Genomic DNA, 26,585 nt, shown 5'->3' with positions numbered 1-26,585 from the left:
GATCCCAGCTTTTAGGGATCCCTGAAGTTGAGTAGCAGGCCGGCAATGACATTCTTTTGTCAACTAATTAAGCAACAGTCCTCCAGCAACTGAGGCAGGTGCTGCGGCCCCACAAAGCTCTGGAGAGGGAAAGACTGGCCTGCATCCTCTGGCTGAGCAGCTTTACCAAGTTGACCTTGGAAAATAATTTCCAGTGACAGCATCAAATTGAAAAGTCAATACTGGTTTTTACTTATGTAAGACATTAAAGGAAGGTTAGGATAAAGTCCTGATGAAGGCAGAAACATGTATACAGACACACACACATGCTTCACCCACTCATTTAATTCACAGATGCTCACCCCTGGGTACCAAACACATTCTTTCAAGCATGGAAGCGTATCCTAATTGTAAATAACAGAGGCTCAATCTGAAATCTGGGTAGAGTGAAGTAGAAAGCAGTTTTAGTGGTTTTTGGGGTAGAGACACACCCATAGAGTTTCATTTCATGGCTTTTTTGTATTTACCGACCAGGGATTATTTGCTTGAAGGTAAAAAAAAAAAAAAAAACCTCATTCAAATTAATTCATGTAAAAAGGTGACCCTATTTGTTAACTGTATATCTTCTCTTAAATAATGTTTATTTAATCTATATCTTGTTAGGCCAGAGTCTGTTTGATCCTGGCAGGTGTGCTGGTTTTCCATTTGCCCACACTCTCCCAGATCGCCTCTCTACTCCTCCTGCTCCGTTCTGTGCTCCAGAAGACCCCCCTGCTGGTGGCTTCCTGTTAGGTATAGCCAATGGGAGATATCAATCAGGAGATCAGAAGCGGAGAAGAGAACAGGCCAGGGTATTTCTTCCTCACTTCCTCTCAGCCTCAACCCCTAGAATCCCTTCATCGAAATCATTCCATTTGAACCATATGAGTTAAATTTCATGGGCTTCCCATCACAGTAGAACCTCCAGATGGCCTACTTTTGATCTGTTGAGTCTTTCTTCAATCATAACTGCTTTCTAGTTCTACATATGCAAATTGGGGCTAACAGACATTCTCTTTGCAATTCTCTTATTCTCTCTCTTCCCAACTAACCTAGTTCCCATAGTTAACTTTCTGGTATCTAATCATTATCAGTAATTGTCATTCATGCTTTCACTCATTTGGGAAACAGTAGCATCTGTCGGTGATGGACAGGGAGGCCTGGCGTACTGCGATTCATGGGGTCGCAAAGAGTCGGACATGGCTGAGCGACTGAACTGAACTGAACTGAGCATCTGTGTTTTACAAATAATGTTCAGTTCAGTTCAGTTGCTCAGTTGTGTCCAACTCAGTGACCCCACGGACTGCAGCACAACAGGCTTCCCTGTCCATACCAATTCCCGGAGCTTGCTCAAACTCATGTCCATAAAGTTGGTGATGCCATCCAACCATTTCATCCTCTGTTCATCCCCTTCTCCTCCTGCCTTCACTCTTTCCCAGCATCAGGGTCTTTTCCAATGAGTCAGTTCTTCACATCAGGTGGCCAAAGTATTGGAGCTTCAGCTTCAGCATCAGTCCTTCCAATGAATATTCAGGACTGCTTTCCTTTAGGATTGACTGGTTCGATCTCCTCGCTGTCCAAGGAACTCTCAAGAGTCATCTCCAACACCACAGTTCAAAAGCATCAATTCTTCAGTGCTAAGCTTTCTTTATAGTCCAACTCTCTCATCCATACATGACTACTGGAAAAACCATAGCTTTGACTATATGGACCTTTGCTGGTAAAATGATGTCTCTGCTTTGTAATAATGTAGGTATTTGCTAATCTCAATCAATTTGTTATCACAATCAAGGTAGCATTTCTGGTCTTGCAGTGTCCTCTAGGCCCCTAACCCCAGGAGCTCATGCTCAGAGTACTTTTTGCACATGACTGTATCCATATCACCAAGTAGAGTTCCTGGTTCATGGGAGCACTTAATAAAATATGAATCAAGTTCTAAAAGAAAAATAAGGGGGAAGAAGAGGGGGAATTTATTTGTGTCCTTGGTTTCATCTGTTCTAGAAAAACTACTACCGATAAGAGCAATATTTATTAAGCATCTACCCAGGTGTGGTAAAGAATCTGCCTGCCAGAGCAGGAAATACAAAAGACTCAGGTTTGATCCCTGGGTTGGGAAGATCCCCTGGAGAAGGAAATGTCAACCCACTCCAGTATTCTTGCCTGGAGAATCTCATGGACAGAGGAGCCTGGCGGGCTACACTCCATGGGGCCACACAGAGAGTCAGACATGACTGAGTAACTGAGCATATATTCTACAACTGTGGTGGACTATCTCGTTTAATCCTTGTAACAATCCAATGAGCTAAATACTATTTTTATTTTCATTTAAGTGATAAAATGAAGCCCCATGGGGTTCTTGTTCCCCCATGGGGGGGAACTTGTTCTGTGTCACCAAGCTAGTTCTTGGCAGAACCAAGCAAGGTCTGACTGGCTATAGAATCTGCACTCCTAACCAAGTCCTATCCCACCCATACGCACGGCTCTGAGGTTCCCCCTGGAGCCTACAGTGCACCTCTCCTCCAACAACTATATGATTCATACCTTGGAGGTATCTTCCACTGAGCCTTCTGTTTCAGTTAGCCCAGTGTCACACAGCTAGTAGAAGTCAGAACTCAAGCCTTTAGCACAAGTTCCACTATGTTACCCCCTCTACCACTCAGTAATGTCTGCTGACCATCGGGCAATTAAGGGGACCACGTGTCAGGCACTGGTGATCCACTTACACTCTAAGTATTTCAAATGTCTTCATCTCTATAGGTGCTGCAAGGAGCAGCCACATGTTTCTATGCTTTCATTGGCTTTGACATCATCGCCACCACTGGAGAGGAAGCCAAGAATCCCAACACATCCATCCCTTATGCTATCACCGCCTCCCTGGTCATCTGCCTGACAGCATATGTATCCGTAAGTAATAAAAGCTTATTATGGCACCTTCCACATGGACTTTTCATATTTGACCTTAAAATGTGGCTCTGGGACTGGGTTTCCTTCTGTCAGGAAGTAATCCTTCACTTGTGCATTTGTGGTGTTTGTACACATATGTTCATGTTGCTTCCTCTTTTAACACGAGCTCAAGCTCACCCCACCCACTGATGACAGGGAGAAAATCAAGGTTCCAAGCTGGACACAGGAGAAGCCCCAGGCGCTCACTTGGGCTGTGGCTCACATCCCTGCTCCGCCCTATGCACAGGCTCTCAGCATCCCAGCATCCGGTGCCGGGAGTGGGGGTGGTGGGGGGAGCGTGCAGAGAGTGGGCTGCCATCCAAAGAGTTCAGATCATAGGCTGGCAGTAACGGGTGGGTGCGCAAGCAAGCAGAGGCATTGTGGGCCTCTGTGCACCCTCCTCAATGCTCTTCTGTCTTCTGGGAGCTTCCCAGCAGCAAAGAGGCAAGGCTCCCCCAGAGTGGGGAAGGAGAAAACAGGATTGTCCTGGAAGCCAAGGGGAAACATGAGAGCAGCACTGGATATGGTCTGCCCACCAAAATGTTTCTATTCATGGACAGGTCAATTATCACTTCCCCTATGCACACGGCTTCTCAGGCAGCATTAGTGGTAAAGAACCCACCTGCCAACACAGGAGACATGGGTTGGATCCCTGGATGGGGAAGATTTCCTGAAAAAGGGCACGTCAACCCACTCCAGTATTCTTGCAGGGAAAATCCCACAGACAGAGGAGCCTGGAGGGCTACAGTCCATGGGGTCACAAAGAGTCAGACACGACTGAGCACAGAGCTTATGCACACACATGCAACTTATCTTCTCCAGCCCTGATTATCCCTGCAGACAGAATGTTCAGAAACAGTGTGGGGGAGGGGCAGCAGGGGGAGCAACAGAGACACTCTGCTGTGTATTCCCCCTCCTGTACCACCCCATACTTCCCCTCCTCCAGGAGTCAACCCTTGTAGCACACACAATAAAGTTAAACCACAGTTCCTTCCTTAGGATAGTGCTTTATAGACTACAGAGTAAGTCTACCACATTTTGCCCTAATCGAACATGGGCGGGAGACTCAGCAAGAACTGCTGTAAGAATCCACCCCACTCTCCTCCAGTCTACCCCACCACATCCTCAAAGAGGATATTGCAAGTGATGGTGTTACTGGGACAGGTTCCCTTTTAGAATGTGTGGGGCCTAACCACACCTCAGGAGTTGTTTGGTCTTGTGTTGGTCACCAGGCCCACTCTACCACCAGAAGAGCCACACTGCTGGGCTGTGGTCACACATCTTGCCAGCCTCCCCAGTGGCCACTTTGTTACACTGGGGGATCTCGGCTCCTGAGACAGAGGCGAAAAAGTGATCTAGAAATGAACCACCCTCTCCTCTTCAGGCTCTGGACTCCCTCAATGATGCCAAGATTGGCCTTCACAGCCCAGGGGTCTCCTGGCCTTATGACTGGCGTCTCCATGGCCTGGGGCCAATTATGAAGGGAGGAATGTCATGGTAGATCTATGACATGTGAGGAGAAATAGGTCCTGGTTAAGCAAAGCCATAATGGTCTTCTAGCTCACAGCAGAACTGGACTCCGTTCTGATGCCATCATTTATTTCTTGGCCTGCCTGGTTCCTGGGACTGAGCTACAGAGAGGAAATGGAAATATGAGTCCCATCAGTTAATCGGCTATGGATCCCCTACACATTTATCTTTTGAGTTTTGATCTCTGGTCTTTGGGGTAAGAAGTAGGACAGTTAAGACCCTGTAGGACCTGGAAAGTACAAAAGAAATGAGTCTTGTCCATGATGGCACAGGGCCTCTGGCTACAGCTCCTGCCATCGGATAACACCTGCTCTTCACTGAACTATCCATGTAGCTCCGCTTTCAGGAGCTGAAATACCAGCAGACTTATTCCTCAGATATGAAAGGACCACAGAGAGACAGTAGAAATGACCTGGTCCAGTCCACTGAATTCACATGTGGGGAGGAAATTCTGAGATCAAGAGCTCCAGAGGCAAAGTAAAGGCACACACCAGAAAGTGGCAGATGCAGGCTCCCATGCAGGACCAGGTCTCTTTCCTCTGCTACAGGACACCCATCCATGCGTCAGACTGATCCCTCTACCTCCAACCACGTTTCATCTCGTTTTAACAGGTGAGCATGATCCTAACTCTGATGGTGCCATATGACGCCATTGACACGGAGTCCCCACTCATGGAGATGTTTGTGGCTCGTGGGTTCTATGCCGCAAAGTTCGTCGTGGCCATTGGGTCGGTTGCAGGACTGACAGTCAGCTTGCTGGGCTCCCTCTTCCCAATGCCGAGGGTTATCTATGCCATGGCCAGCGATGGGCTCCTCTTCAGGTAAGGGCTATGCTCGTGGCATTTATTTTACTCTTCCATGCCTGTCCAGGGAGACTGTCACCCATCTTCCCTGTCATATGGACCATGGAACTTGTCATATATCTTGGCAAAGAGTTTGAGTGAAAATAATTTAGGTCCTAAAACAGCCCCTCAGTTTGACTCTGGGTCCCTCAATCTAGCAACAAACTGATATGTTCCCCCAACTGCCCCTCCCCTTTTATGTGACACTGTCTGTTCCTTCGTAAAGATGGTGAGTGCCAAAGTGCTACATGGGTGGCCTCCAGAAGGAAGGATCCATCCCAGGGGCATCTTAGGCTTGCCCTCACATTGAGCCCTGACACCTGCTCCTCTGACATTGAAGAAAGTTCAAAGTTACAATCAAAGAGAGGATAAGACCCTTTGAGCAGAACCTAGTAATAGTAGCAATGACTACCACCATTTATTGAACGTCTGTGTATCCCAGGTATACGGTATCCCATTTAGCCATCACAATAACTCTATTTAACAGAACAATGTAACTTCAGTTCAGTTCAGTTCATTTCAGTCACTCAGTCGTGTCTGACTCTTTGCGACCCCATGAATTGCAGCACATCAGGCCTCCCTGTCCATCACAAACTCCCAGAGTTTACTCAAACTCATGCCCATCAAGTCGGTGATGCCATCCAGCCATCTCATCCTCTATTATCCCCTTCTCCTCCTGCCCCCAATCCCTCCCAGCATCAGGGTCTTTTCCAGTGAGTCAACTCTTCACATGAGGTGGCCAAAGTACTGGAGTTTCAGCTTCAGCATCAGTCCTTCCAATGAACATCCAGGACTGATCTCCTTTAGGATGGACTGGTTGGATCTCCTTGCAGTCCAAGGGACGCTCAAGAGTCTTCTCCAACTCCACAGTTCAAAAGCATCAATTCTTTGGTGCTCAGCTTTCTTTATAGTTCAACTCTCACATCCATACATGACGACTGGAAAAACCATAGCCTTGACCAGACGGACCTTTGTTGGCAAAGTAATGTCTCTGCTTTTTAATATGCTATCTAGGTTGGTCATAACTTTCCTTCCAAGGAGTAACTGTCTTTTAATTTCATGGCTGCAGTCACCATCTGCCGTGATTTTGCAGCCCAGAAAAATAAAGTCTGACACTGTTTCCACTGTTTCCCCATCTATTTCCCATGAAGTGATGGGACCAGATGCCATGATCTTAGTTTTCTGAATGTTGAGCTTTAAGCCAACTTTTTACTCTCCTCTTTCACTTTCATCAAGAGGCTTTTTAGTTCCTCTTCACTTTCTGCCATAAGGGTGGTGTCATCTGCATATCTGAGGTAATTGATATTTCTCCCGGCAATCTTGATTCCAGCTTATGCTTCTTCCAGCCCAGCGTTTCTCATGATGTACTCTGCATAGAAATTAAGTAAACAGGGTGACAATATACAGCCTTGACATACTCCTTTTCCTATTTGGAACCGGTCTGTTGTTCCATGTCCAGTTCTAACTGTTGCTTCCTGACCTACATATAAGTTTCTCAAGAGGCAGGTCAGGTGGTCTGGTATTCCCATCTGTTTCAGAATTTTCCACAGTTTATTGTGATCCACACAGTCAAAGGCTTTGGCATAGTCAATAAAGCAGAAATAGATGTTTTTCATCTAGTACAGAACAGTGTACTAGATGAAAATACTCAGAGAGGTAAAAAAATAAAAACTTGCCCCAAATCTCCCAGGTGCTGGGTGGGGTGGGTCAGGATTTGAACCCAGGACTGTTTGACCCAAATGACCAGATTTTTAACCACGTCAAGACACTGACACTTCCAGTCCCCTAATCTGGCCAGAAAGTAGCCTATCTGCCCAGGGTACACAGGGGATGTGGCCCCATCTCTTGGTGCCTCATGCCTCCTGTGTGAGGAAACTGCAGGTAAAGCATTCTTCAAGTGCACCAAACAAGGAGCAAATTGCCAAGAAGGTCTCAGGAGTTCAGAGGGACCCAGCTCAGAGACTTTTCCTCTGCCATCAGCTGTCACCTTCTGCAACAGTTCCTGTGCATACCCTCTGAGGTCAGAGCTGAGACCTTGGGGGAGCTGGAGGCTGATCGTGGTGGAGATGTGACAACTTCACACATCCACAAGGTCTTTCTGCTGTCAAAGAAAACCGAGAGATGCCAGGGCTCTGAGCAGTTTATGCTGCTGCTGCTGCTGCTGCTAAGTCGCTTCAGTCGTGTCTGACTCTGTGCGACCCCATAGATGGCAGCCCACCAGGCTCCACCACCCCTGGGATTCTCCAGGCAAGAACACTGGAGTGGGCTACCATTTCCTTCTCCAATGCATGAAAGTGAAAAGTGAAAGTGAAGTCGCTCAGTCATGTCTGACGCTTCGCGACCCCATGGACTGCAGCCTACCAGGCTCCTCTGTCCATGGGCTTTTCCAGGCAAGAGTACTGGAGTGGAGTGCCATTGCCTTCTCCGCTGAGCAGTTTATAGGCTTGTGTGAATCACGGAAATAAGGGAGGACTGGAAGAGCAGCAAGAATGAGGGCCAGGAGGACAGGAAGGTGGAAGGTGGGAGCCTATCTAAGTCTAAGGAACTGCCAAACAAGCACCTGTCATTCAGTCACCCTTGTTGGTCTTCTCTATCTTCTCCAGTTGAGTGACTGGCCAGATTTAGCTTTCATCCACAAGCACATGTTCTTAATGACTGTGCTATTTTGCAACCAAATCCCTGTACTTTCGTTGGAGAGCAAGCTTCTCAGGCTTTGGCATAAATCAGAATCCTCTAGAGGTTTTTTAAAGTGTATAGTTTGTTGGGCCCCACTCCCAGAGAGTCTGACATAGTAGGTAAAACCTGAAAATACATATTTCGAACAAGTTCCAAGGTGTTGCTAACACTGCTGATCCATGGACCATACTTTGGATAACACAGGTGGAGAGGGCCACCAGGCAGGTATGTGACTTCAACTGTCTCCTGTTCATAGCAAAGTCTGGGCTTCAATTTAGATTCCTGAGAACCTCCTAGATTCCATCAACCCACCACATGACATAATGAAGTAGGCATTTTAATAGAGCAGTTTGCCTCATACCCAAGGCATTAAAATAGATTCTGTTTAAATTATATTTCAGAAACGAGATCCTGGAGTAGGAACAGCAACAGTATTTAAAGCAGTGAATCCAGAAGTAAACTGGAGGAGCAGGACCAGGAGGTGTTAAACCATGTTGAATCCATCACCACTAACCCTCTGCTTGCCCCTCCTCCAGATTCCTGGCTCACGTGAGCGCCTACACCGAGACCCCCGTGGTGGCCTGCATCGTTTCGGGGTTCCTGGCAGCTCTTCTCTCCCTGCTAGTCAGCTTGAGAGACCTGATTGAGATGATGTCCATCGGCACCCTCCTCGCCTACACCTTGGTCTCCGTCTGCGTCTTGCTCCTTCGATACCAGCCCGAGAGTGACATTGACGGCTTTGTCAAATTCCTGTCTGAGGAGCACACGAAGAAGAAGGAGGGTGTTCTGGCTGACTGTGAGAAGGAAGGCTGCTCTCCCATGAGTGAAGGGGAAGAGTTCTCCGGCCCAGCCACCAACACGTGTGGGGCCAAGAACCTGCCCTCCTTGGGAGACAATGAGATGCTCATAGGGAAATCAGACAAGTCGACCTACAACATCAACCACCCAAACTACGGCACTGTGGACATGACCACAGGCATAGAAGCCGATGAATCTGAAAACATTTATCTCATCAAGTTGAAGAAGCTGACTGGGCCCCGTTACTACACCATGAGGATCCAGCTGGGCCTTCCGGGCAAGATGGACCGGCCCACAGCCGCTACAGGGCACACGGTGACCATCTGCGTGCTCCTGCTCTTCATCCTCATGTTCGTCTTCTGCTCATTCATCATCTTTGGTTCTGACTACATCTCAGAGCAGAGCTGGTGGGCCATCCTTCTAGTCGTTCTGATGGTGCTGCTGATCAGCGCCCTGGTGTTTGTGATCCTGCAGCAGCCAGAGAACCCCAAGAAGCTGCCCTACATGGCTCCCTGCCTCCCCTTTGTGCCTGCCTTTGCCATGCTGGTGAACATCTATCTCATGCTAAAGCTCTCCACCATCACGTGGATCCGGTTTGCAGTCTGGTGCTTTGTCGGTAAGCAACTTCCTTTGGAGCCTTGAGAGTTCCCTTCTAAGGCCTTGACCAGGCTTATCCCAAAATTACCTCCTAGCCCAACTGGGCATCCCCTTTCCAAGAGAATTCTGGCTGGTTCTGTGGATCCTTGCTTTTTTTTTAAGAGTCAAAAAAGCCATGTGTGAAGAAAAAAAAAGCCACGTGTGCCCTTTCTGCCTGTTATGATCTTGGTTGTTCGTTCTGAAGAATGATACTGATCAATCCATCACTTCACTGAATGCTATTACTGGATATTCTTGTGGATAATTAGTATCATAGAAAGTGATACTTATTTCATTTTAAGTGGATCCACATTTTAAAATGAATCCACATTTTTAAAAAAGGACAAAAATAACATATAAATTGAGGGTGGGAAAGGTTGATTGGCATTCTTAAAAACTAATAATTATGAAGAATTTTATTTATCTTATGTTGGACAGAATTAAAATAGCAATCATGCCATATTTTTAAACAAGCAAAATATGAATTAAGTATGCATTCTTGGCATAATTTTTTCACAAAATTACATCCTGGCACCATTTAATAGTCCTCACTTTTCATCAACTTTCACAAAATATTTGAGCATTTTATTTTTTCCCAAGATCTTTCCTCATCCACTGATATTCCAATCATTTTCTTGGAAAATACCTATCATGTCATCATCCTTGTTGATTTTCTCTTCTTCTGTTGATAACTGATAAGGTTCTGTCAGGTTCTCAATATCTACAGCTTTAAGTGAATTACCACTGCTCTCTCTAAACTCACTTTCACTGCCTTCAGACAATCCTGTATCTTCCCCAAGATTTCTAATTTTCCTTTGGAATCAGTTTATATTACATTCACATTACATGTTTTACATATTTGACTATTACTGATGAAATGGCTGGGGTAGGTGCTCATGATAACTTAGAGATGTTTAAGTGAATGCTTATTTTAAGGTTCCTTATTTATTATTTTTATATTTCCTATATAATTTGGTAACCCTGGGGTCTCTGGCAACAAATACTTAGCTAAGGAGTGTCCTTAGGTGCTTTGAGGAATAGAAAAGTAAAGAATAAGGGAGGCAAAATAAATACGTGTGAATCAACCAGCCTGGGCAAGACAACAAAAAGACTTGTGGAGTTGTAGCCCAACCACTCCTTGAGATGAGGAATATGGGTGTTCAATGTGGTGACCTCTGTTCCCAAACCATACTGTTGTTCATGCTTAATAAATACTTATCTGTGATTATAAAGCACTCTTCAGATAAGAAAAAGGAAACTTTCAGTCAGAATAGTTGGGAAGGACTTTAAGGAGGCAGAATTTGAACTGGACAACAAGATAGGTTTTAGACAGAGGGAAGTGGGGGGGAAACACAGTAATCAAAGGCAAGAGCATATATCTCCCAGAAGATTCCTCACCTCTGAAGGCCATCCTGCACCTTCCTGTAAGCACTTTGTACCAATTTTCCACTACCTGAGCCTCATCTCTTGTTAGACTTTAAGGGATCTCTTGAAAGGACCCCACTGACTTGTCAAAGTTCTAAGCATTTACATAATTTATTCATAATCTCTCACTTCTGTTTAAACATTTTGCCACTGGAACAAGAAGCAAACCAATGGAAAGATGATACTATGGGTAGAAATAACTGAAGTGTGTAGAGTCATGTATTTGTCAAATGAATAATAAAGGCACAGACACAAATACCCAAGAATTTATTCATATTTTCCTGGACTATCCAAGCTAGATATAGCCTTCAATATCTAGTACAACGTTACCCACATGTGGTAACCATTCCACTGTTAATATTTGGACTGATTTTAGAGACTATATGAACTTTTCAAAATATCGTATGGTTATTACGCACTTTCACAAACACTACAAAAACAGACATACTCAAATCATTACTTTTTTAATAATTTATTTATTTTCATTTTGACTGTGCTGGGTCTTCATTGCTGTACTCAAGCTTTCTCAGGCTTTCTCTAGTTGCTGTGAGCAGAAGCTATTCTCTAGTTTCAGTGCTTGGGCTTCTCATTGCGGCGGCTTCTTTTGTTGCGGAGCACAGGCTCCAGGCACGCAGGCTTCAGTGTTTGCAGGCTTCAGTAGTTGTGGCACGAGGGTTCAGTATTTGCAGCCCAAGGACTCAGCAGATGTGGCACCCAGGCCTAGTTGCTCCAAGGCACGTAGGATCTTCCCAGACCAGGGATCAAACCCATGTCCCCAGCACTGGCAGGCAGACTCTCATCCATGGTACCACCAGGGAAGTCCAATTATTTTTAAATTTCAGAAGTGAGTTAAACAGAAGAAAAAAACATTAGTACATGTGCCATATGATTCAAAGCGATAAATAACACTTATATGGCACTTACCACCTGTCAGCCATCATTCCCAAGGCTTCACTTACATTAACTTATTTAATCCACACAACCAGATCCATTTTACTGATGAGGAAACTAAGGCACTTGACTGAGGTCACATAGTTAGAATATAGCAAAGCCAAATTAGAACTCAGGTGGTATAATTCCAGAATCCACAATCATAGCCACTATATTAAAAATGTAGTATATAAATTAAAAAAATAAAAATAAATAAAATAAATAAATAAATAAAAATGTAGTATATAAATAAAATGTAAATAAAGTTTGAGAAACATTGAAACACTCCCCACTTCTCCCTCTCTCAACTTTACAGATAAGTAAACTGAACCTCCGAAAGATTCAAAAACATGCTCAAGGTCAGCAAGAATAACAGGAAATTATTCACAGAGCTATTACCACAATCCAGAATCTCCATGCTCAGATGGGGGCCTCCTACCTCCCCACCACAGTGCTTCTGAACAGACCTTCGTATCTGCCCAGAATGTTTGAGCTGTAGTCTGTGCAGATTAACAGAGGGCTGGCTTCATGGGTGGATGATCTGGGCGGTCAAACAGGGCCCCGTGCTTGGCTTAATGCTCTGGTGCTGTCTTCTTGAATTCTTAACAATGTTTTAACAAGAGGCTCCATGGTTTCATTTTGCACTGGGACCTATAACTTATGTAGTCAGTCCTGCATAATATCCACGTTTCTGGAACACCAGAGGAATTTTGCAAAAGTGATGTAGTAGCCTATTGCCTTTAGACTCAGACAGCCCCAAGTTCAAATCAAAACTCTGCCATTTCCTTGTGACCTTGGGAAATTCGCTTACTCCTTTGGGCCTCAGTTTACTCATCTGTAAAAATGCAGATAACTCTACTAGACTTGATCTGGTTGCAGTTTGGGGCTTAAACAAGAAAACAGCAGGGAAAGCAGTAAGAACTATTTCTTTCCTGCCTTTCTTTTAAAAAGCTGAAATGATTCATTGTCTCCCAGACTAGCTGTCACATGCGAAAGTACAACGTGAACCTGTTCTGACTCAGGCTGCCTTCCCAATTATCAGGCAGAAGAAAGTTCCCAGAGAACCCTTTGTAAACTTGCTGATAACACAAACTTCAAGCTGGCTCCCGAAACTGATACTCCCTGGCATGGGAGGGTGCCACCCTGCAGCCTGAGCTGGCCAGGCAGAGGGCACTGGAGCCTGCAGTCTAAGAAGCACCCAGCTGCTGGCTACGAACTGCTTTGGTATCATTATCTCTGAAGGCTCATAGATAACTAAGTTTCGCCCAGAACAAAGATTCTCAACTCAGACTACACAACAGAATCACATGAGTTGCTTCTGAAACATTCTACGCCCAGGATCCCCCCCCAGCAGAGATGTTCTGATTCAATTCATGGCCAATCACGGTATTCTTAAAGCTTCCTTGGGTAATTCTGTTGTGTAGACAGGTTTACAATGAACTAGAACAGTGGTTCTCAAAGTAAGGTCTCAGATCTACCACATCTGTATCACGTGGAAACTGGTGAAAAATGCAATTTCAGACCCCAGCCCAGACCTACACACAGAATCAGAATCTCTGAGGGCAATGTAGATTTTAACAAGTCTGCCAGGTAATTCTGATGTGTGCTCAAATATGAGATCCACTGATCTAGAGAGAAGAATAAGAAGATAATTAGCAGGTAGGCAGATAATTTAATTACAAAACTCCCTGTTTTTTGATATGTAAAATATATCCATCCCACAACCCCAAATTGGCTTATAAAATCTTTAATGATCTTATAGAATAAATTTCCCATCTCTAAACATCTGAGTCTCCAAAATGTCAGATTTTTCATCTCTCTATTCATAATATAAGTTTCCCAAGGAGAAGAGTAGAGAGATTTCTAAATGGAGCTTATTATGAAACATCCACTATTTTTTAAAAAGATTTACATAATTGGGCTGAGTCATAACTTGATAATCTTCTCACATTTTTTACCCAAACTTCTCTAAATGAATCTTAATTACAGCATTTTTGTAACAATGTTTAGCTAAGCTTTTGTCCTTCAGAAGAGCACAACTCATAGCGAAAAACGAAGCAGTTAATAGATACCCAGCACTTGTTTCTTTTCCTTCCGACAAGAGAAATAACACACATAGGAAAAGTTTAATAATCCCCAACAAAATGAACACAAAGCCAGCCTTCATTTGCCTTTTCTCTTAAATGATGCAGTTTTGTAAAAGAATACCTCAAGGAGTTGGGCAGGGTCCCAGAAACCAGCAGGGACCAGTCAGAACACTGTATGATGGTATTCTCCAGGCATGTGTCAGGTCTACTGGTCCCTGTGGGCCCTTATTGTAAATTAACCATCCGTTAGACCAGCTCACAGGCACCCTGACCCTGCAGGCCACTTTGCTTCAGTCGTGTCTGACTCTTTGTGACCCTATGGACCATAACCCTTACTCTAGGTGTTGTCAAGATTTCATTTGGAAGTTTTTCCGTCCCTGTAAGGAAAACCAGGTGGCGCTAGTAGTAAAGAACCCGCTGACCAATACAGGAGACTATAGAAATGCGGGTTCCATCCCTGGGTTGGGAAGATCCCCTGGAGGAGGGCCCAGCAACCCTCCAGTATTCTTGCCGAGAGAATCCCACAGACAGAGGATCCTGGCAGGCTACAAATACAGTCCATAGGGTTGCAGAGAGTTGGCCACAAGCGAAGCAACTTAGCACCATCAACATCCCAAAGAGAAGACACACTTCACGGTTTTCGCCTGAGCGCTCATCTGAACTCCTACCGGAAACTGACTCAAAGCAGCCGTTGTGATGAAGGGAAGAGCAGGGGGAGAAGGGGGCCATGAATTCGACCCGAGAGGGCACCAAGATAAACAAACTCCTGACGCTATGTCCCATAAATCAGTTTGAAATTCTCCTTGTAGGAAGTGAGAAAACAATTGGCAGCTTCAACATCAAAATTATGCTCAGAAGAGCAAGAAAAATCACAGAGGCCAGGATGAGGATGGCAACAAAGCCAAGCTGATTCCAAGAGGGCGGGAGGGAGCAGGCAAACCCTGTAGCCACCGGATGCTGGTGGAGGTGCTGGGCTGGCCAGGGAGACACCTGGGGAGGAGGGGACAGCTGAGACTGAAGAGCCAGGAGACCGCGCAGTGGAAGGCCCTAGAGCGGGCGTGTGCAGTCCACCCAGAACAGACAGTGCTGTGAGTGAGTGATGGGCTTCTTTCCCTCGGCAGTACAGGCGTGAGGTCATCCTAACCTTGTGCTTGCAGTTTTAGCTTGCTCGTTCTCCTTGCTGTCTAGCCTCCCACGGTGTTGATACACCACAATGTATTTATCCATTCTTGTACCCATGGGCATTCATCATGGCAGCTGCTATGAACCTTCTTATACGTGATTTCAATGGACACACCGGGTTTGTGTTTTGGTTGGGTTTCTGCTGAGTGAGAGGTGGAACTGCTGGAGTTTTTCATGTTCTTTAAGAAGGCTGCCTTTGGTCTCATAGCCATTATACTCCTTGAACAAAATAAGGGCCTCCAGCTCCATTTTGCAGCTGGGAAACTAAGGCATAAAGAATGTGACATTATGTTAGATCAACTGCGGGCCCAGAAGAGAAGCTCCCCTGGTCCCCACTTCATCCTGAACCTTGCTCTTCCTGGTCACACCATATTAAACAACCTAACTGTTAGTTACAATCAACAGGGCCTGTGGGTATTTAAAAAATAACCAGCAAAGTGGGAGTTGGTGGGGATTGTGCTGGATGGGAGGGCACCTTCTCATTACTATCTTCATTTCTGCACCAGCAAGTGTCTGTTTTGGAAAGTTGATCCCAGACAAGAAAAAATAAAAAAGCCTCTGGGCATAACAAAGTGCATCAGTTATCTGCAGCAGGCAGGGCTTCCTGCCTAAACGGGTGCCCCAGAAAGATTCAGCTCCACCCAGCCTGCGGTCAGGGGGCCCACCCCCTCTGGCACTGCGTGTGGAGCCACGTGCAGGGCAGGGGAAGCTCCTGGGGGACTCCAGAGAGCAGGAACCTGCTTCGTGACCCGAGCGAGAACCCGCCAGGTTGGAAATCTGTCTAGCTCCGGGTCACCTAGTCTCTTCAGAGCTGAGTTTTTGTCCTAGGATTTCTCCCACCTGATCCAGAGGGGCCCCTACCCCTCTCATTTGTAGGTTTGAGGTCATTTGTTTAGTTTGCACAGGATGACACAGGGCCAAGACAAGTGGACTAAATAGGTGTTTTGCCAGCTGATACTGAGGTGCCCCAGGCTTGTGAAAGCAACTTGGCATCCCAAACCTCCCTGTAGGCCCTCAGTAGGCAGCCCTCCATGCAGACTCAAGAGATGTGAGTTCTGATGCCATTTCAATCCCTGCATATTGCGCAGGTCTTAACTCCTCCAGGATGATACGCGAGAAAGTGGGTTTGTATAAAGGGCTTTCCAAATACAAGGTGTCCTGTTACATAAAGAAACCCCGTGCAATGGCTGAAGGCATGACCCTTCACATCGTCCAGCCCAAACCTCTCACAGGCACAGAACTGTCTGGAAAAGAAGCCAGAGCCTCCCTTTGAATATTTACCTTCCATACGAATAGCCTCCCATGGGACTCATTGCCATTATTGGGTGCCCAGAACAGCCATGTTTGCTGTTAAAATATTGAAACACTTCTGTGCCTTCTGCTAACTAGTTGCTGCCTTGAATGCTCCCTCAGCAATCCATCACATAAAAAATAACTCCAGCCTAGCAGGGGGGCCTCGAAGACCCTCTGCAGCACAAAAGCTGGCTGCCTTCTGATTTTTTATCTGCCTTTCATTTATTCAGATATCAGATAGATAACTACAAAGCAGTGAATCTACATTTTTATGGAACTGGAGAATTAAATCCACAAACAGAATAAATAATATTACTTATCAATTAGCCACCTTATTCTTGAAACTTTATTCCAAATGACTTCTGGCTTATGCTAAAAAGCTAATCCACTGTCAAAAGACAAAACTTTGCCATCCACAGGATTTACAAAAGAATAAACCCAATCCCACTGACAACCTGAATAACAGGACCCAAAAACTATTTCAAGCAAAGACAGCATCATTGGAATAAGTGTATAGCTTTAAAAAGTGAAGAGTCTATCCAAACAAATAATTCAGGGAAATTTTGATGCTCCTGGATATCAGATGATATTAAGGAATTATTAGTTTTTAGATGTGATAATGGTAATAAGTTAAGTTTTTTAGAGGAGTCTATTTTATAGATACCTGCTAAAGCATTTACAGAGGAAACAGGACAAAAGGAATTTGTTTCAAAGTAATCTAAAGAGAAAGGTGTAGTCGAGTGGGTGTCAGGAGGGAGAAAGCTAGTGATGAATACATGGGCCTTTTAATACTGTTCTCTCCACTTCTGTATGTTTTAAATTCTTCAAAAGTTCAGGGACTCCCCTCGCAGTCCAGTGGCTAAAACTCTGCGCTCTCCATGCAAAGGGACCAGTTCAATCCCTGGTCTGGGAACTAGAGTCCACATGCAGCATCTATAAGATCCCGCATGCCACAGCTAAAACCCGGCACTGCCAAATAAATACATAATAAAATAATAAATGTTATAAAAAGTAAAGTTCAGCAAAATAGTTTCAAATTAGTGTGTACCTCCCAACCACCCCCTGGTAGGTGGGAAAAATAACAATTAGAACCAGCCAGGATCAGGACATGGAAGGACCTGGAAGGAACTGCCATCTGAACAGTCTAAACACTGACTATGCAGCTGTAGAAAATCCTGTATTTGGTCTTCTGTCTGTGAAATGCCATAATCATAACCTACACACACACACACACACACACACACACACACACACACACACACACCATTCTCAGGAGGAACCTAAACAAGATAACACTTGCAGAGTATTTTTAGTTCCTTGGGAGAAAGGCCGCATCACGCAGGGGCGCTGGGTGAAGTGTTGTTCAGGATTCCCAGAATCCCCACGGATTTTTCAGAAACTACCTCATGCTTCATTCTCTAAGCCAACTGAAGAAAGGAGCAGAAACAAAACACCCTGCTTCTACACAGGAGGCTTTTAGCAGTTCTGTTTACCCCTCCAACACAAAGCCCTTGTTTATGTGTGACAGATGGTAATACATGTTTCTCTCCTCCCGCCCTGTCTCTCTCTCTCTGCTCCCCTTTCATCTGTTCCCCTCTGTTTCTTTGTCCTTCTCCATTCCTCCTTTTCTCCAGTCCTTCTCTGCCTCACACCACTTTTCCTGAACTGACGCAAGGGCCAGCAAGAAAGAGAAAGGCAGACAGAACACCAAGCCCTAGGAGAACGCGTTTGCCCAAGCTGTCGATTCATGCTGTCAGGCCAATGCACACAGTCGCTTCTGGGTTCACAGCCCTCTTATTTGCAGTGTACTTTTGAAGACAGCGTGACACACCTTCGAAACTGTAGGGGGCTCAGAGCAAACATTAAAAGGCCCATAAATATTTATGTGGCGAGTTTCCATGGATTGCTTTCCCAAAGTAATCATAGCTGACACATTTGCGTACTGATACACACACACACACACACACACACACATATACATACTCGTGTTCCTTCCAAGCCCAGCCACTCCCAAAACAAAACCTAAGCTCGTACTGACTATTTCTGCACTAGGCAGTCTCTAACCCAGTGAGGGAGGGGATGTGAAGGGCTGGATAAGCTAGAGCCTTCCCTCTCTCGTGGACTGCTGGTGCTGCCCTTCACACACCCAGGCAAGTGAATTAGTCTTTCCCAGTCTCCATTGTTCCATCAGTAAAATGAAGGTATTCAAACAGATAAATGACACAGACTCTTTTCCAGCTCTAAATATCTGTGATTCTATGAGGAGTCACACCAAAGTTCTTAGAGAATTACCATAAGCCAATCTATCTGATGGGCTTCCCTGGGGGTTCAGACAGTAAAGAATCTGCCTGCAATGCAGGAGACGCAAGTTCAATCCCTGGATCAGGAAGATCCCCTGGAGAAGGGACTGGCTACCCACTCCAGTATTCTTGCCTGGACAATTCCGTGGACAGAGGAGCCTGGCGGGGGCTACAGTCTATGGAGTCACAAAGAGTCGGACACAACTGAACTAACACTTTCACACTTTCATTTGACAAGTCTATCAGACAAAACATCCCAATATTTGGTGGGGTTAGGGGAAGGTCTGTCAGAATAGATGTCAAACCAGTGCTTGATGACCTCTGTAGTACTGAGAAGAGAAGCCAGGGGCAAGGGGAAAAGAAAAACTTTTATTAAGTCTAGTAGGGAAACAACACGCTTACAAACAGGATCTGAGAACGGGATCAAAAAGGAAAGAATTGACATAACAGATACCAAGCAGACAGAGGAGACAAGCTTTGCCACCTACTTGGATATCTAGGAGAAAAGACAGCAAGAGAGAAAAATTGGGCAAAGGGTGGTGTGTGCCTGACAATAAACTCAGTCTCCTGAAATTTACTCTCTCGTTTCAAATGTGCTTCCAACAGAGGTATTCTCCAAGCAGCAAACTGCTGGCCCTTTTAAAAGAGGCCTCAATTTGGTGCCTTGTTCTCCACAACGATAAGAACTATCCCCCCATGCCCACCCCACCCTCAGCCCCAGACAAGAAAGAGTAAGATCCAAGCTCAGAAAAAAATGAAATTGCTATTTGAGAACAGCCACATCTGCCAATGATTAACTCCAGGATTTATTACCAATTAGGAGTATAAATCTCTGCTTACTTTGGCTCCTGGAAAGTTGATTTCACAGGAAAATGAGGGGGTGGGGGAAAGTGGCAGGGAGAGTCATTTGAGACAAGGAGGGAGAAATCCAAGCTTAAAAAGACACACTTCAAATTCAAAAGGAAGCAGAATACCTCGGGGACCAGAGCGGAAAGCAGGCTTCACCTTGTGGTTCTAAGCAAACAGCCCAGCAGATGCCCGCAGGGTTAGCAAAGTCAGAGACTAGGTGCCACCCAGAAGAGTGTGTTGGTACCTGGAAGGAGGTGCATAACAGAGGGGACCGCAGTGGCCAGGCCACCAAAGGGCCAAAGTTGGCAGTACAGCACACGCATCAGGAGTTTGGGGGTTTTTTTGGCCACGTCACGAGGCTTGTGGTGGTGTCTTATGAGTCCATTTTATCTCCTTTGTTAGTTTATATTAATATTATGGACTGAATTGTGTCCCTCCCAAATTCATGTTGAAGCCTCAACCCCCAATGTTGTTTTTTTCACCAAGCTGTGTGGCTGGCGGGATCTTAGTTCCCCGACCAGGGATTGAACTGGGCCCAGGGCGATGAAATACTAAGTCCTAACTATTGGACTGCAAGGGAATTCCTGCCTCAGGAGCTTTAAGGTTCCCTATCTCAGTGGTTCTCAGCTTTGGCTGACCACTGGAATCGCCTGTGAAGCTCTAAAAACACCTACACCTGAGTAACACTGAAGATTAATCAGAATCTCCAAGGGATGAGGTATCAGGATTGTGCAGGAATGCCCCAGGTGACCACCAGGTGCAGCCAGGGTTGAGAATCACTGCTTATGTTGTTTCCTCCTCATAGCAGCCCCATGCATTGGTACAGTACACTCGAGATTTCATACAAGAGAAAGCTGAGGCACAATGAGGCTCAGTAACTGGTCCAGGGTTACACGGTGATGGAGGCAGGATTTGTACTCAGACCTCACCTTCTTAACCATCATGCCCTTTGGCCTCCAAGGCTGTGCTTCTCAGCATTCCAGGCCCTGAGCCTCCATGGGCTTTTCTCAAACTATTTTCATATATTTTTCTCCTAAAAATTCTTATAGAAATGAGACATTAGCCCATATAATGCTACAGGTTAACTAGGAAGGCAGGCTTCTTTCCTTTGCTTGGAATGACATCAAAACAAGGAGGTTGCACTGAACATTTCATGCTCATTGGGAGTTCTCCTTCATCCCTTCAACAAACATTAAGTGCCAGTTTTCTACAGTCTATAAAATAGAACCAACCCGTACAGATAATCACACAACAGCTATTCTAAGTGGACAGCTGAGTGACGGTAAAGTATGATGACTCTGCTGAGTGAAAAGTGGCAAAGTAAATCGTAGGACCATATATGCATGTTGCTACGTGGTAAAATGGGGCTTCCCAGGGGCGCTAGTGGTCAAGAACCCGCTCGCCAATGTAGGAGACAGAAGAGATGTGGGTTCGATCCTGGGCCGAGGAGATAACCTGGAGGAGGGAAGGGCAATCTTACCCCAGTATTCTTGCCTGGAGAATCCCATGGACAGAGGGACCTGGTGGGCTATATAGTCCATAGAGTGGCAAAAAGTCAGACATGACTGAAGCAACTCAGCACCCACACATGTGGTGAAATAAAAGAATGAATCCATAAGTGGAAATCTGGGATAGTAAAATGAGCAGGCTGGGGGTACACTGTGGGTGATCCGTAACTATTTAAACCAGAAAAGAAAAGGCAAATTCCTGGCTGGCACCTACATGAGTACAGTGAGCTAGATGTCAGCAGGGGAGTGGGGACTGAGGTGACCTCAAGTGCGTCATATGCCAACTAAAGAGATGGCCAGCTCTCACCTCCAGCCAGAAGTTTCCATGTAGGAATGTGGGTATAGCATTGTCCGTCCTTCTGCTCTAAGTAGGGGTTGCTTAAGATCGACCATTTTTAAATGGCATCTAAGTCGAGTCTTTTCAAAACACTGTGTAGACCAAAGAAAACACATCTACCACCAGGTCTGCCCTCACCATTGGGAGTCAGCCCCCTGCTTGACGCGTGGATCCCCAAACAACAGCTTATTCACCTGTGCTTCCCCCCACTCACCCCACCCCTGCTGCAGGTATGCTCATTTATTTTGGGTATGGCATCTGGAATAGCACCCTGGAAATCAGCGCCCGAGAAGAAGCCCTGCACCAGAGCACATACCAGCGCTACGACGTGGACGACCCTTTCTCAGTGGAGGAGGGCTTCTCCTACGCCACGGAGGGCGAGAGCCAGGAGAACTGGGGCGGGCCGGCCGAGGACAAAGGCTTCTATTACCAGCAGATGTCAGATTCGCAGCCCAGCACCCGGACGAGCAGCAAGGCAAAGAGCAAAAGCAAACACAAACAGAACTCAGAGGCCCTGATTGCAAACGATGAGTTAGATTACTCTCCAGAGTAGGAGCACACACACCAGAAATGTGCAGACATGACGGTGATTTCTTTTCAGTAAATTCACCTGTGGGCTAGAAGGTGGAAACTTCTTTGGCTCTCATTTCAAAACTCCAGCCTTCCCCAAAGTCAGTCCCCAGTCATAGCCTGTCATCTGCACCTCTGCTCTTCATGACAGTTCTGTGGAAGGGCTTCATCTGGCTCCCAAAACTAGTTCCCTTGCGAAAACAAACAGAAAACAACTAAAAGCTATGAGAAATTCTATCAGGTGCAACCACCGAGCTGATGGCAGTGTCTCCCAGGCCTTTGCTTTGCTGGTTGAATTTTTTTGCTTCTTACTAAGGCCCCAAGCAGCAGGGAGTAAAACCCCTGGAGATGTGCCAAAGCAGGTGGAGGTGGGCACACGGCAGCATTTCAACCACCTGAGATCTCAAGGGCAAAGCCCTGTTCTCAGCACGCTAGGCTGAGAGCCACTCCTCGAGGCCACACGGCACTTGGCACTTCCTCAGAAAGCAACATTCTGCTCTGAAATCTCACAAAAACAAATTCATGGTGATGCATACTTCTTTTTCCTTCACCAAGGTTCTCACAGTCCCCAGACTAGAACTTTAGGATGCAGTAAAGGTCAGGAACTCTGAGACCATGATCCCAAAGATCTCAGACTAACCGTAAGGCAGTCAGACCCAATAATAAGGTAAGAAGCACCATCAACTTAAATGCCCAGGAAAAAAAAAACAAAACTGAATAATCATCTCTTGCAGTGAAGGCCAGAAGGGCACTGGCAAAAATTAACTCTGTCATGTAATGCCTTCCCTTATACCAGACTCTAAGCTCCTGCTGATATGATGAAAGAGGGCAAAGCGGGAGCATGATTTCATGGCATTAATATGCCTTGAAGAAGTAGGCTATTTGTTTTATGATCAGATAAAAAAGCTTTACAAGGTGAAGTGACCCAGCCACTGAGATCACATTGCAAACTCTCTTTCAGATTTCTAAAATTATAAATTCTGAAGTTTTTTGAGATATGCAACCACTTGACTGGTGGGTGCTACTCTGAAAACAAAAAATAATGAAGCACAGCTACTTAGGTAATCACATTCCATGAGATCACATTTCATTCCGAACCTTACTCCTCTGGAGTAGCTCACTTTCAGACATGGATTTTTCCTGTTATTTCCCAAAGTAGTTTCACTAAAGCCCAGAGGAAAAAAAATCTACCTGATAAGGTCTAAACCTTGGAGAAGGGCAACGCAACCCACTCCAGTATTCTTGCCTGGAGAATCCTCATGGATAGGGAAGCCTGGTGGGCTACAGTCCATGGGGTCGCAAAGAGTCAGACACGAATGAAGCGACTTATCACACAAGGTCTAAACCTGGACCATAAGAGGGGCTCTTAAAGATTATTTTCTCAGAAACAAACTGGAAGAGGACACTTGCAACAAGAAAAAATGGTCTATGCATTCTAGTCTTGGGTTACAGGGATTCATACAGTGCCTTGAGATGTGTATACATGTATATGAAGGCACAATTTGGATCAAGCTAAAATCTTTGTGAGGATTTCCTGAAAGCATGACAAAATAGTAAATTCTTTGCTCTCTCTGTCTCCGGGATCTCGAGTTATGCCAAAAGTTTTCCAGAACATCAATGAATGTTTAAGTCTGTTCTTTCTTAAAGGTTGAGATTTGTGCCATCTTGGCATGGTTCAGGATTATAGACAGGACACAAAAGCACATTTTTATGTGAAACTAACACTGATCAAAAATGCACCAAATCCTAAACAATAGGAATAAAAAGAAATGTAACATCTGCCCTTGGAGGTTCACAACCCAGGGAAAGAGCAGCACCGGAACCTGATAAATGTAGATAAGACAACCAAACATGGCAAGTCCTCTTGGTTGATGAACTGGGCTTTAAAAATAATAATATTTATAAAAAGACCAACTGAAACTAGTTTTTCTTTAATAAATTGGATATCCCACCCAAAGCCATGTAAGCCATTTAAATTCAAATAATTACTGTTCTCCAGATCTTTTTTTTTTTTTATTCCTCTATAGTAATTGTTCAGCACTCTGGTTTTTCTGAGGTCAACTTTTCATCTTAATGTAATGCTTGGCAATTCCATTTCTCTCTCCCCTAAGATTAACCATAAAGATACAGTGGCTGATGTGTGAAATATATCTTTGGGGATTAAATTAGTATTTCTTGTGAAAACAAACTTTGGAACTGGTCTTAGGACTGAACAAATCTGCCTAGCTTAACTATAATCTATTAGACTTGAGACATATCCAGACAGATGGGGTTGTATTTATTAAAAGTGTTCAAAGAGAAATATGAGAAATATGAATGCAAAATAACAAAACCTTAAGATGCGTGAAAGAACCTCCTTTTACTAATAAGGTGTAAGTATTATTGTAACAACTGTCTGCTGGCAGATGTGTGGAGTTTCTGTAGCATGAGAAGAGAGGACCTGTGCTTGGTAAACCCTGTTGGTACTGATTTCAAAAAGACCCTCTTGAAATCACCCTCATTTCAGAAGTCATTCCTCTCAAACAGTATCTCTATATTTTTTTAAGCTTTGCTCTCTTTATTGCTCTAAATTGGTTAGTCATTTCACCAGTGACCTTGGTTTTTTTAAAAATTAGTCAAGATGATAGAAAAAGTTTTTCAAGATAAATAGACATGTTTTTCCCTCATGGTTCCCAGCCTCTGTGAAATAATCTCAGATCTCACAGTGCAGTTTTCAAATACCATTAAACACTAGAATGATATTAGCATTTCCTAATTCATTTTCTTAAGACTATATTTGTGGGGCCTCATTAAAAGATCACCCTATAATTACCTCAGACACTTAGCCCCTTGAACAACGTACTAGGAAGACCTATATGTTACCGAATCCTCTGTAGCAAGAGCTCGTTCAGTGAGATTTCATCATATGGATTTATGGTTAGGAGCTAATTATTTGATTTTTTAAATGTATGCTACTTATTAGTACTCTCCTTCATTTCAAGAGGATTTCAAGTGGTTATTAAAATACATATAATACCAAAAAAAGAAATGAGGAATGTGAGGCAAATAAAAATAGAAAAGAAAGGATAAGACAAAGCTAGAAGTGTATTTAGTGCACAAATGTAGAACCTTTATGTGCACTGCTAAATTTGCCAATGAGGGAGCAACTTAAGAAATAATGAAATTGTTGATAATGACAGCAAGAAGTATTTCTGCATGATAAGAATAAATCTTTCCTCATGAGGGCGGAGAACTGCAATTGCATAGACCATTGACACCCACAGATAAGCTTCAGGGCTAGATTTTACCAACTACATGTGCCTGGCTTATAGTGGATGTTCAATAAATATCTGATAATCAGATGGATGGGTAGATGGATGAATGAAATATTTATTCAACAATATTTGTGGAGAGCATATTATGTGCTATAGAGATTCAAATATGGGAAAGACCTTCCTCCAATGGAAAGATCAAAGAGAATGCAATCCTTGTGTTGAGGCTTGTGGGATGGGCAAAATTTTGCAGGTAGAAATGAGGGAGATGCCTGCCAAATGCAGGATCAGCATGAGTAAGGTATAGATTGTGGCTGATAACTATCTCCTGACTAATAATTTGTACTGTGTCTCCTTCAAGGGAAAGCAAGAAGCTAGTTTGACAAGAAAACATGATTTATATTTTGAACCGTAGGAAATAATGCTGAGAAGGCAGGTCAGGGCTCATGACAGATAGATATGAATGTTGAACTCAGCTCACCAGCTCTCCTTGGGTGGGGAGGCACTGAGAAAATGATGAAAGTATGAATCAGGGAAGGCTGGACTTTAAGAAGCTGGGGCAATGGCTCCCTCTGCCCAGGCAAGGAGCTAATAAATCACATACACACTTCAGGTTGATTTCATATATTAAGGGGGAAAATATCCATACTTAAAACAACATATGATACTTTCTTTGAAATCCTGTCTGATTTCATCATTAGGCGAGGAGAAGTTTGTTCATTCAACATGTGGACAGACAACACAGTTATTCCCACCCACATTAAAATTTCCAGTAATACATTTAAACAACAAAGCTAACAACATTTTATATCTATCTAACCTAAACGGTAAAACTGCAGCTCAAGATTTTACTCAAACCTGGGTACAAAGCCACTTTGAACTAGTGAAAGGAAAAGAATGACAGAATTAGGTCAAGAATCCAGTTCTACTTCTTAGTAACAAACTAACAACTAATCAAATATCAACATATTGATTATGATGAGCCTGTTTAACAAACAGAGGGAGAAAACTATTGAATTTAATGACCTTTCTTTCTCTAAAACCTATGGGTTGGTCAGGATATAAACCTAGTAATATTGGGAAAATAAAACACAAACTCCTTCAAAGAAATGTCTTCCATTCCGAAAAGAGTTAATGAACCTGAACTCCTTTACACCCCACTTGTTGGAAATCTACTTTACAAGGGGCTATATAACTCTTCACGGCAATATAAAGAGAAGCTACAAGAGCCTGAGAATCAGCCTAAAAGACTAGAGGAAATTGCTGTCCACTTTCTCACCAGGTTTTAGCAGGGCTGAGATGTCAGGGAAAAGCCCACTGAGGCTCAGCCACAGGTTTCCTGATTTTGTGTCTCCAATTAGACTGCCTTGTTGGGCGGAGATGTCAGAAACCAGAAAACGTGTCTGAAGG

The 26,585-nt window shown here is 44.4% G+C and overlaps 1 protein-coding gene across 1 annotated transcript in view; it reads left to right on the top strand.

Annotated features, from left to right (window-relative positions):
* The window catches only part of SLC7A14 (solute carrier family 7 member 14), a 108,881-nt gene extending 86,396 nt beyond the window's left edge, over window positions 1-22,485 (top strand). Inside the window, exons 5-8 of the mRNA XM_061167878.1 lie at window positions 2,776-2,922; window positions 5,104-5,312; window positions 8,546-9,423; window positions 21,585-22,485. Of these exons, the coding sequence (XP_061023861.1) occupies window positions 2,776-2,922; window positions 5,104-5,312; window positions 8,546-9,423; window positions 21,585-21,907 (1,557 nt within the window). The 3' untranslated portion in view covers window positions 21,908-22,485. The remainder of the gene's footprint in view (window positions 1-2,775; window positions 2,923-5,103; window positions 5,313-8,545; window positions 9,424-21,584) is intronic.
* The last annotated feature ends 4,100 nt before the right edge of the window (window positions 22,486-26,585 follow it).

Source organism: Dama dama, chromosome 19, assembly GCF_033118175.1.
Source record: "Dama dama isolate Ldn47 chromosome 19, ASM3311817v1, whole genome shotgun sequence".
Classification (NCBI taxonomy): Eukaryota; Metazoa; Chordata; class Mammalia; order Artiodactyla; family Cervidae; genus Dama; species Dama dama.
The sequence above is the reverse complement of the archived record's forward strand: the minus strand, read 5'-3'. Positions and strand labels throughout refer to the sequence as shown.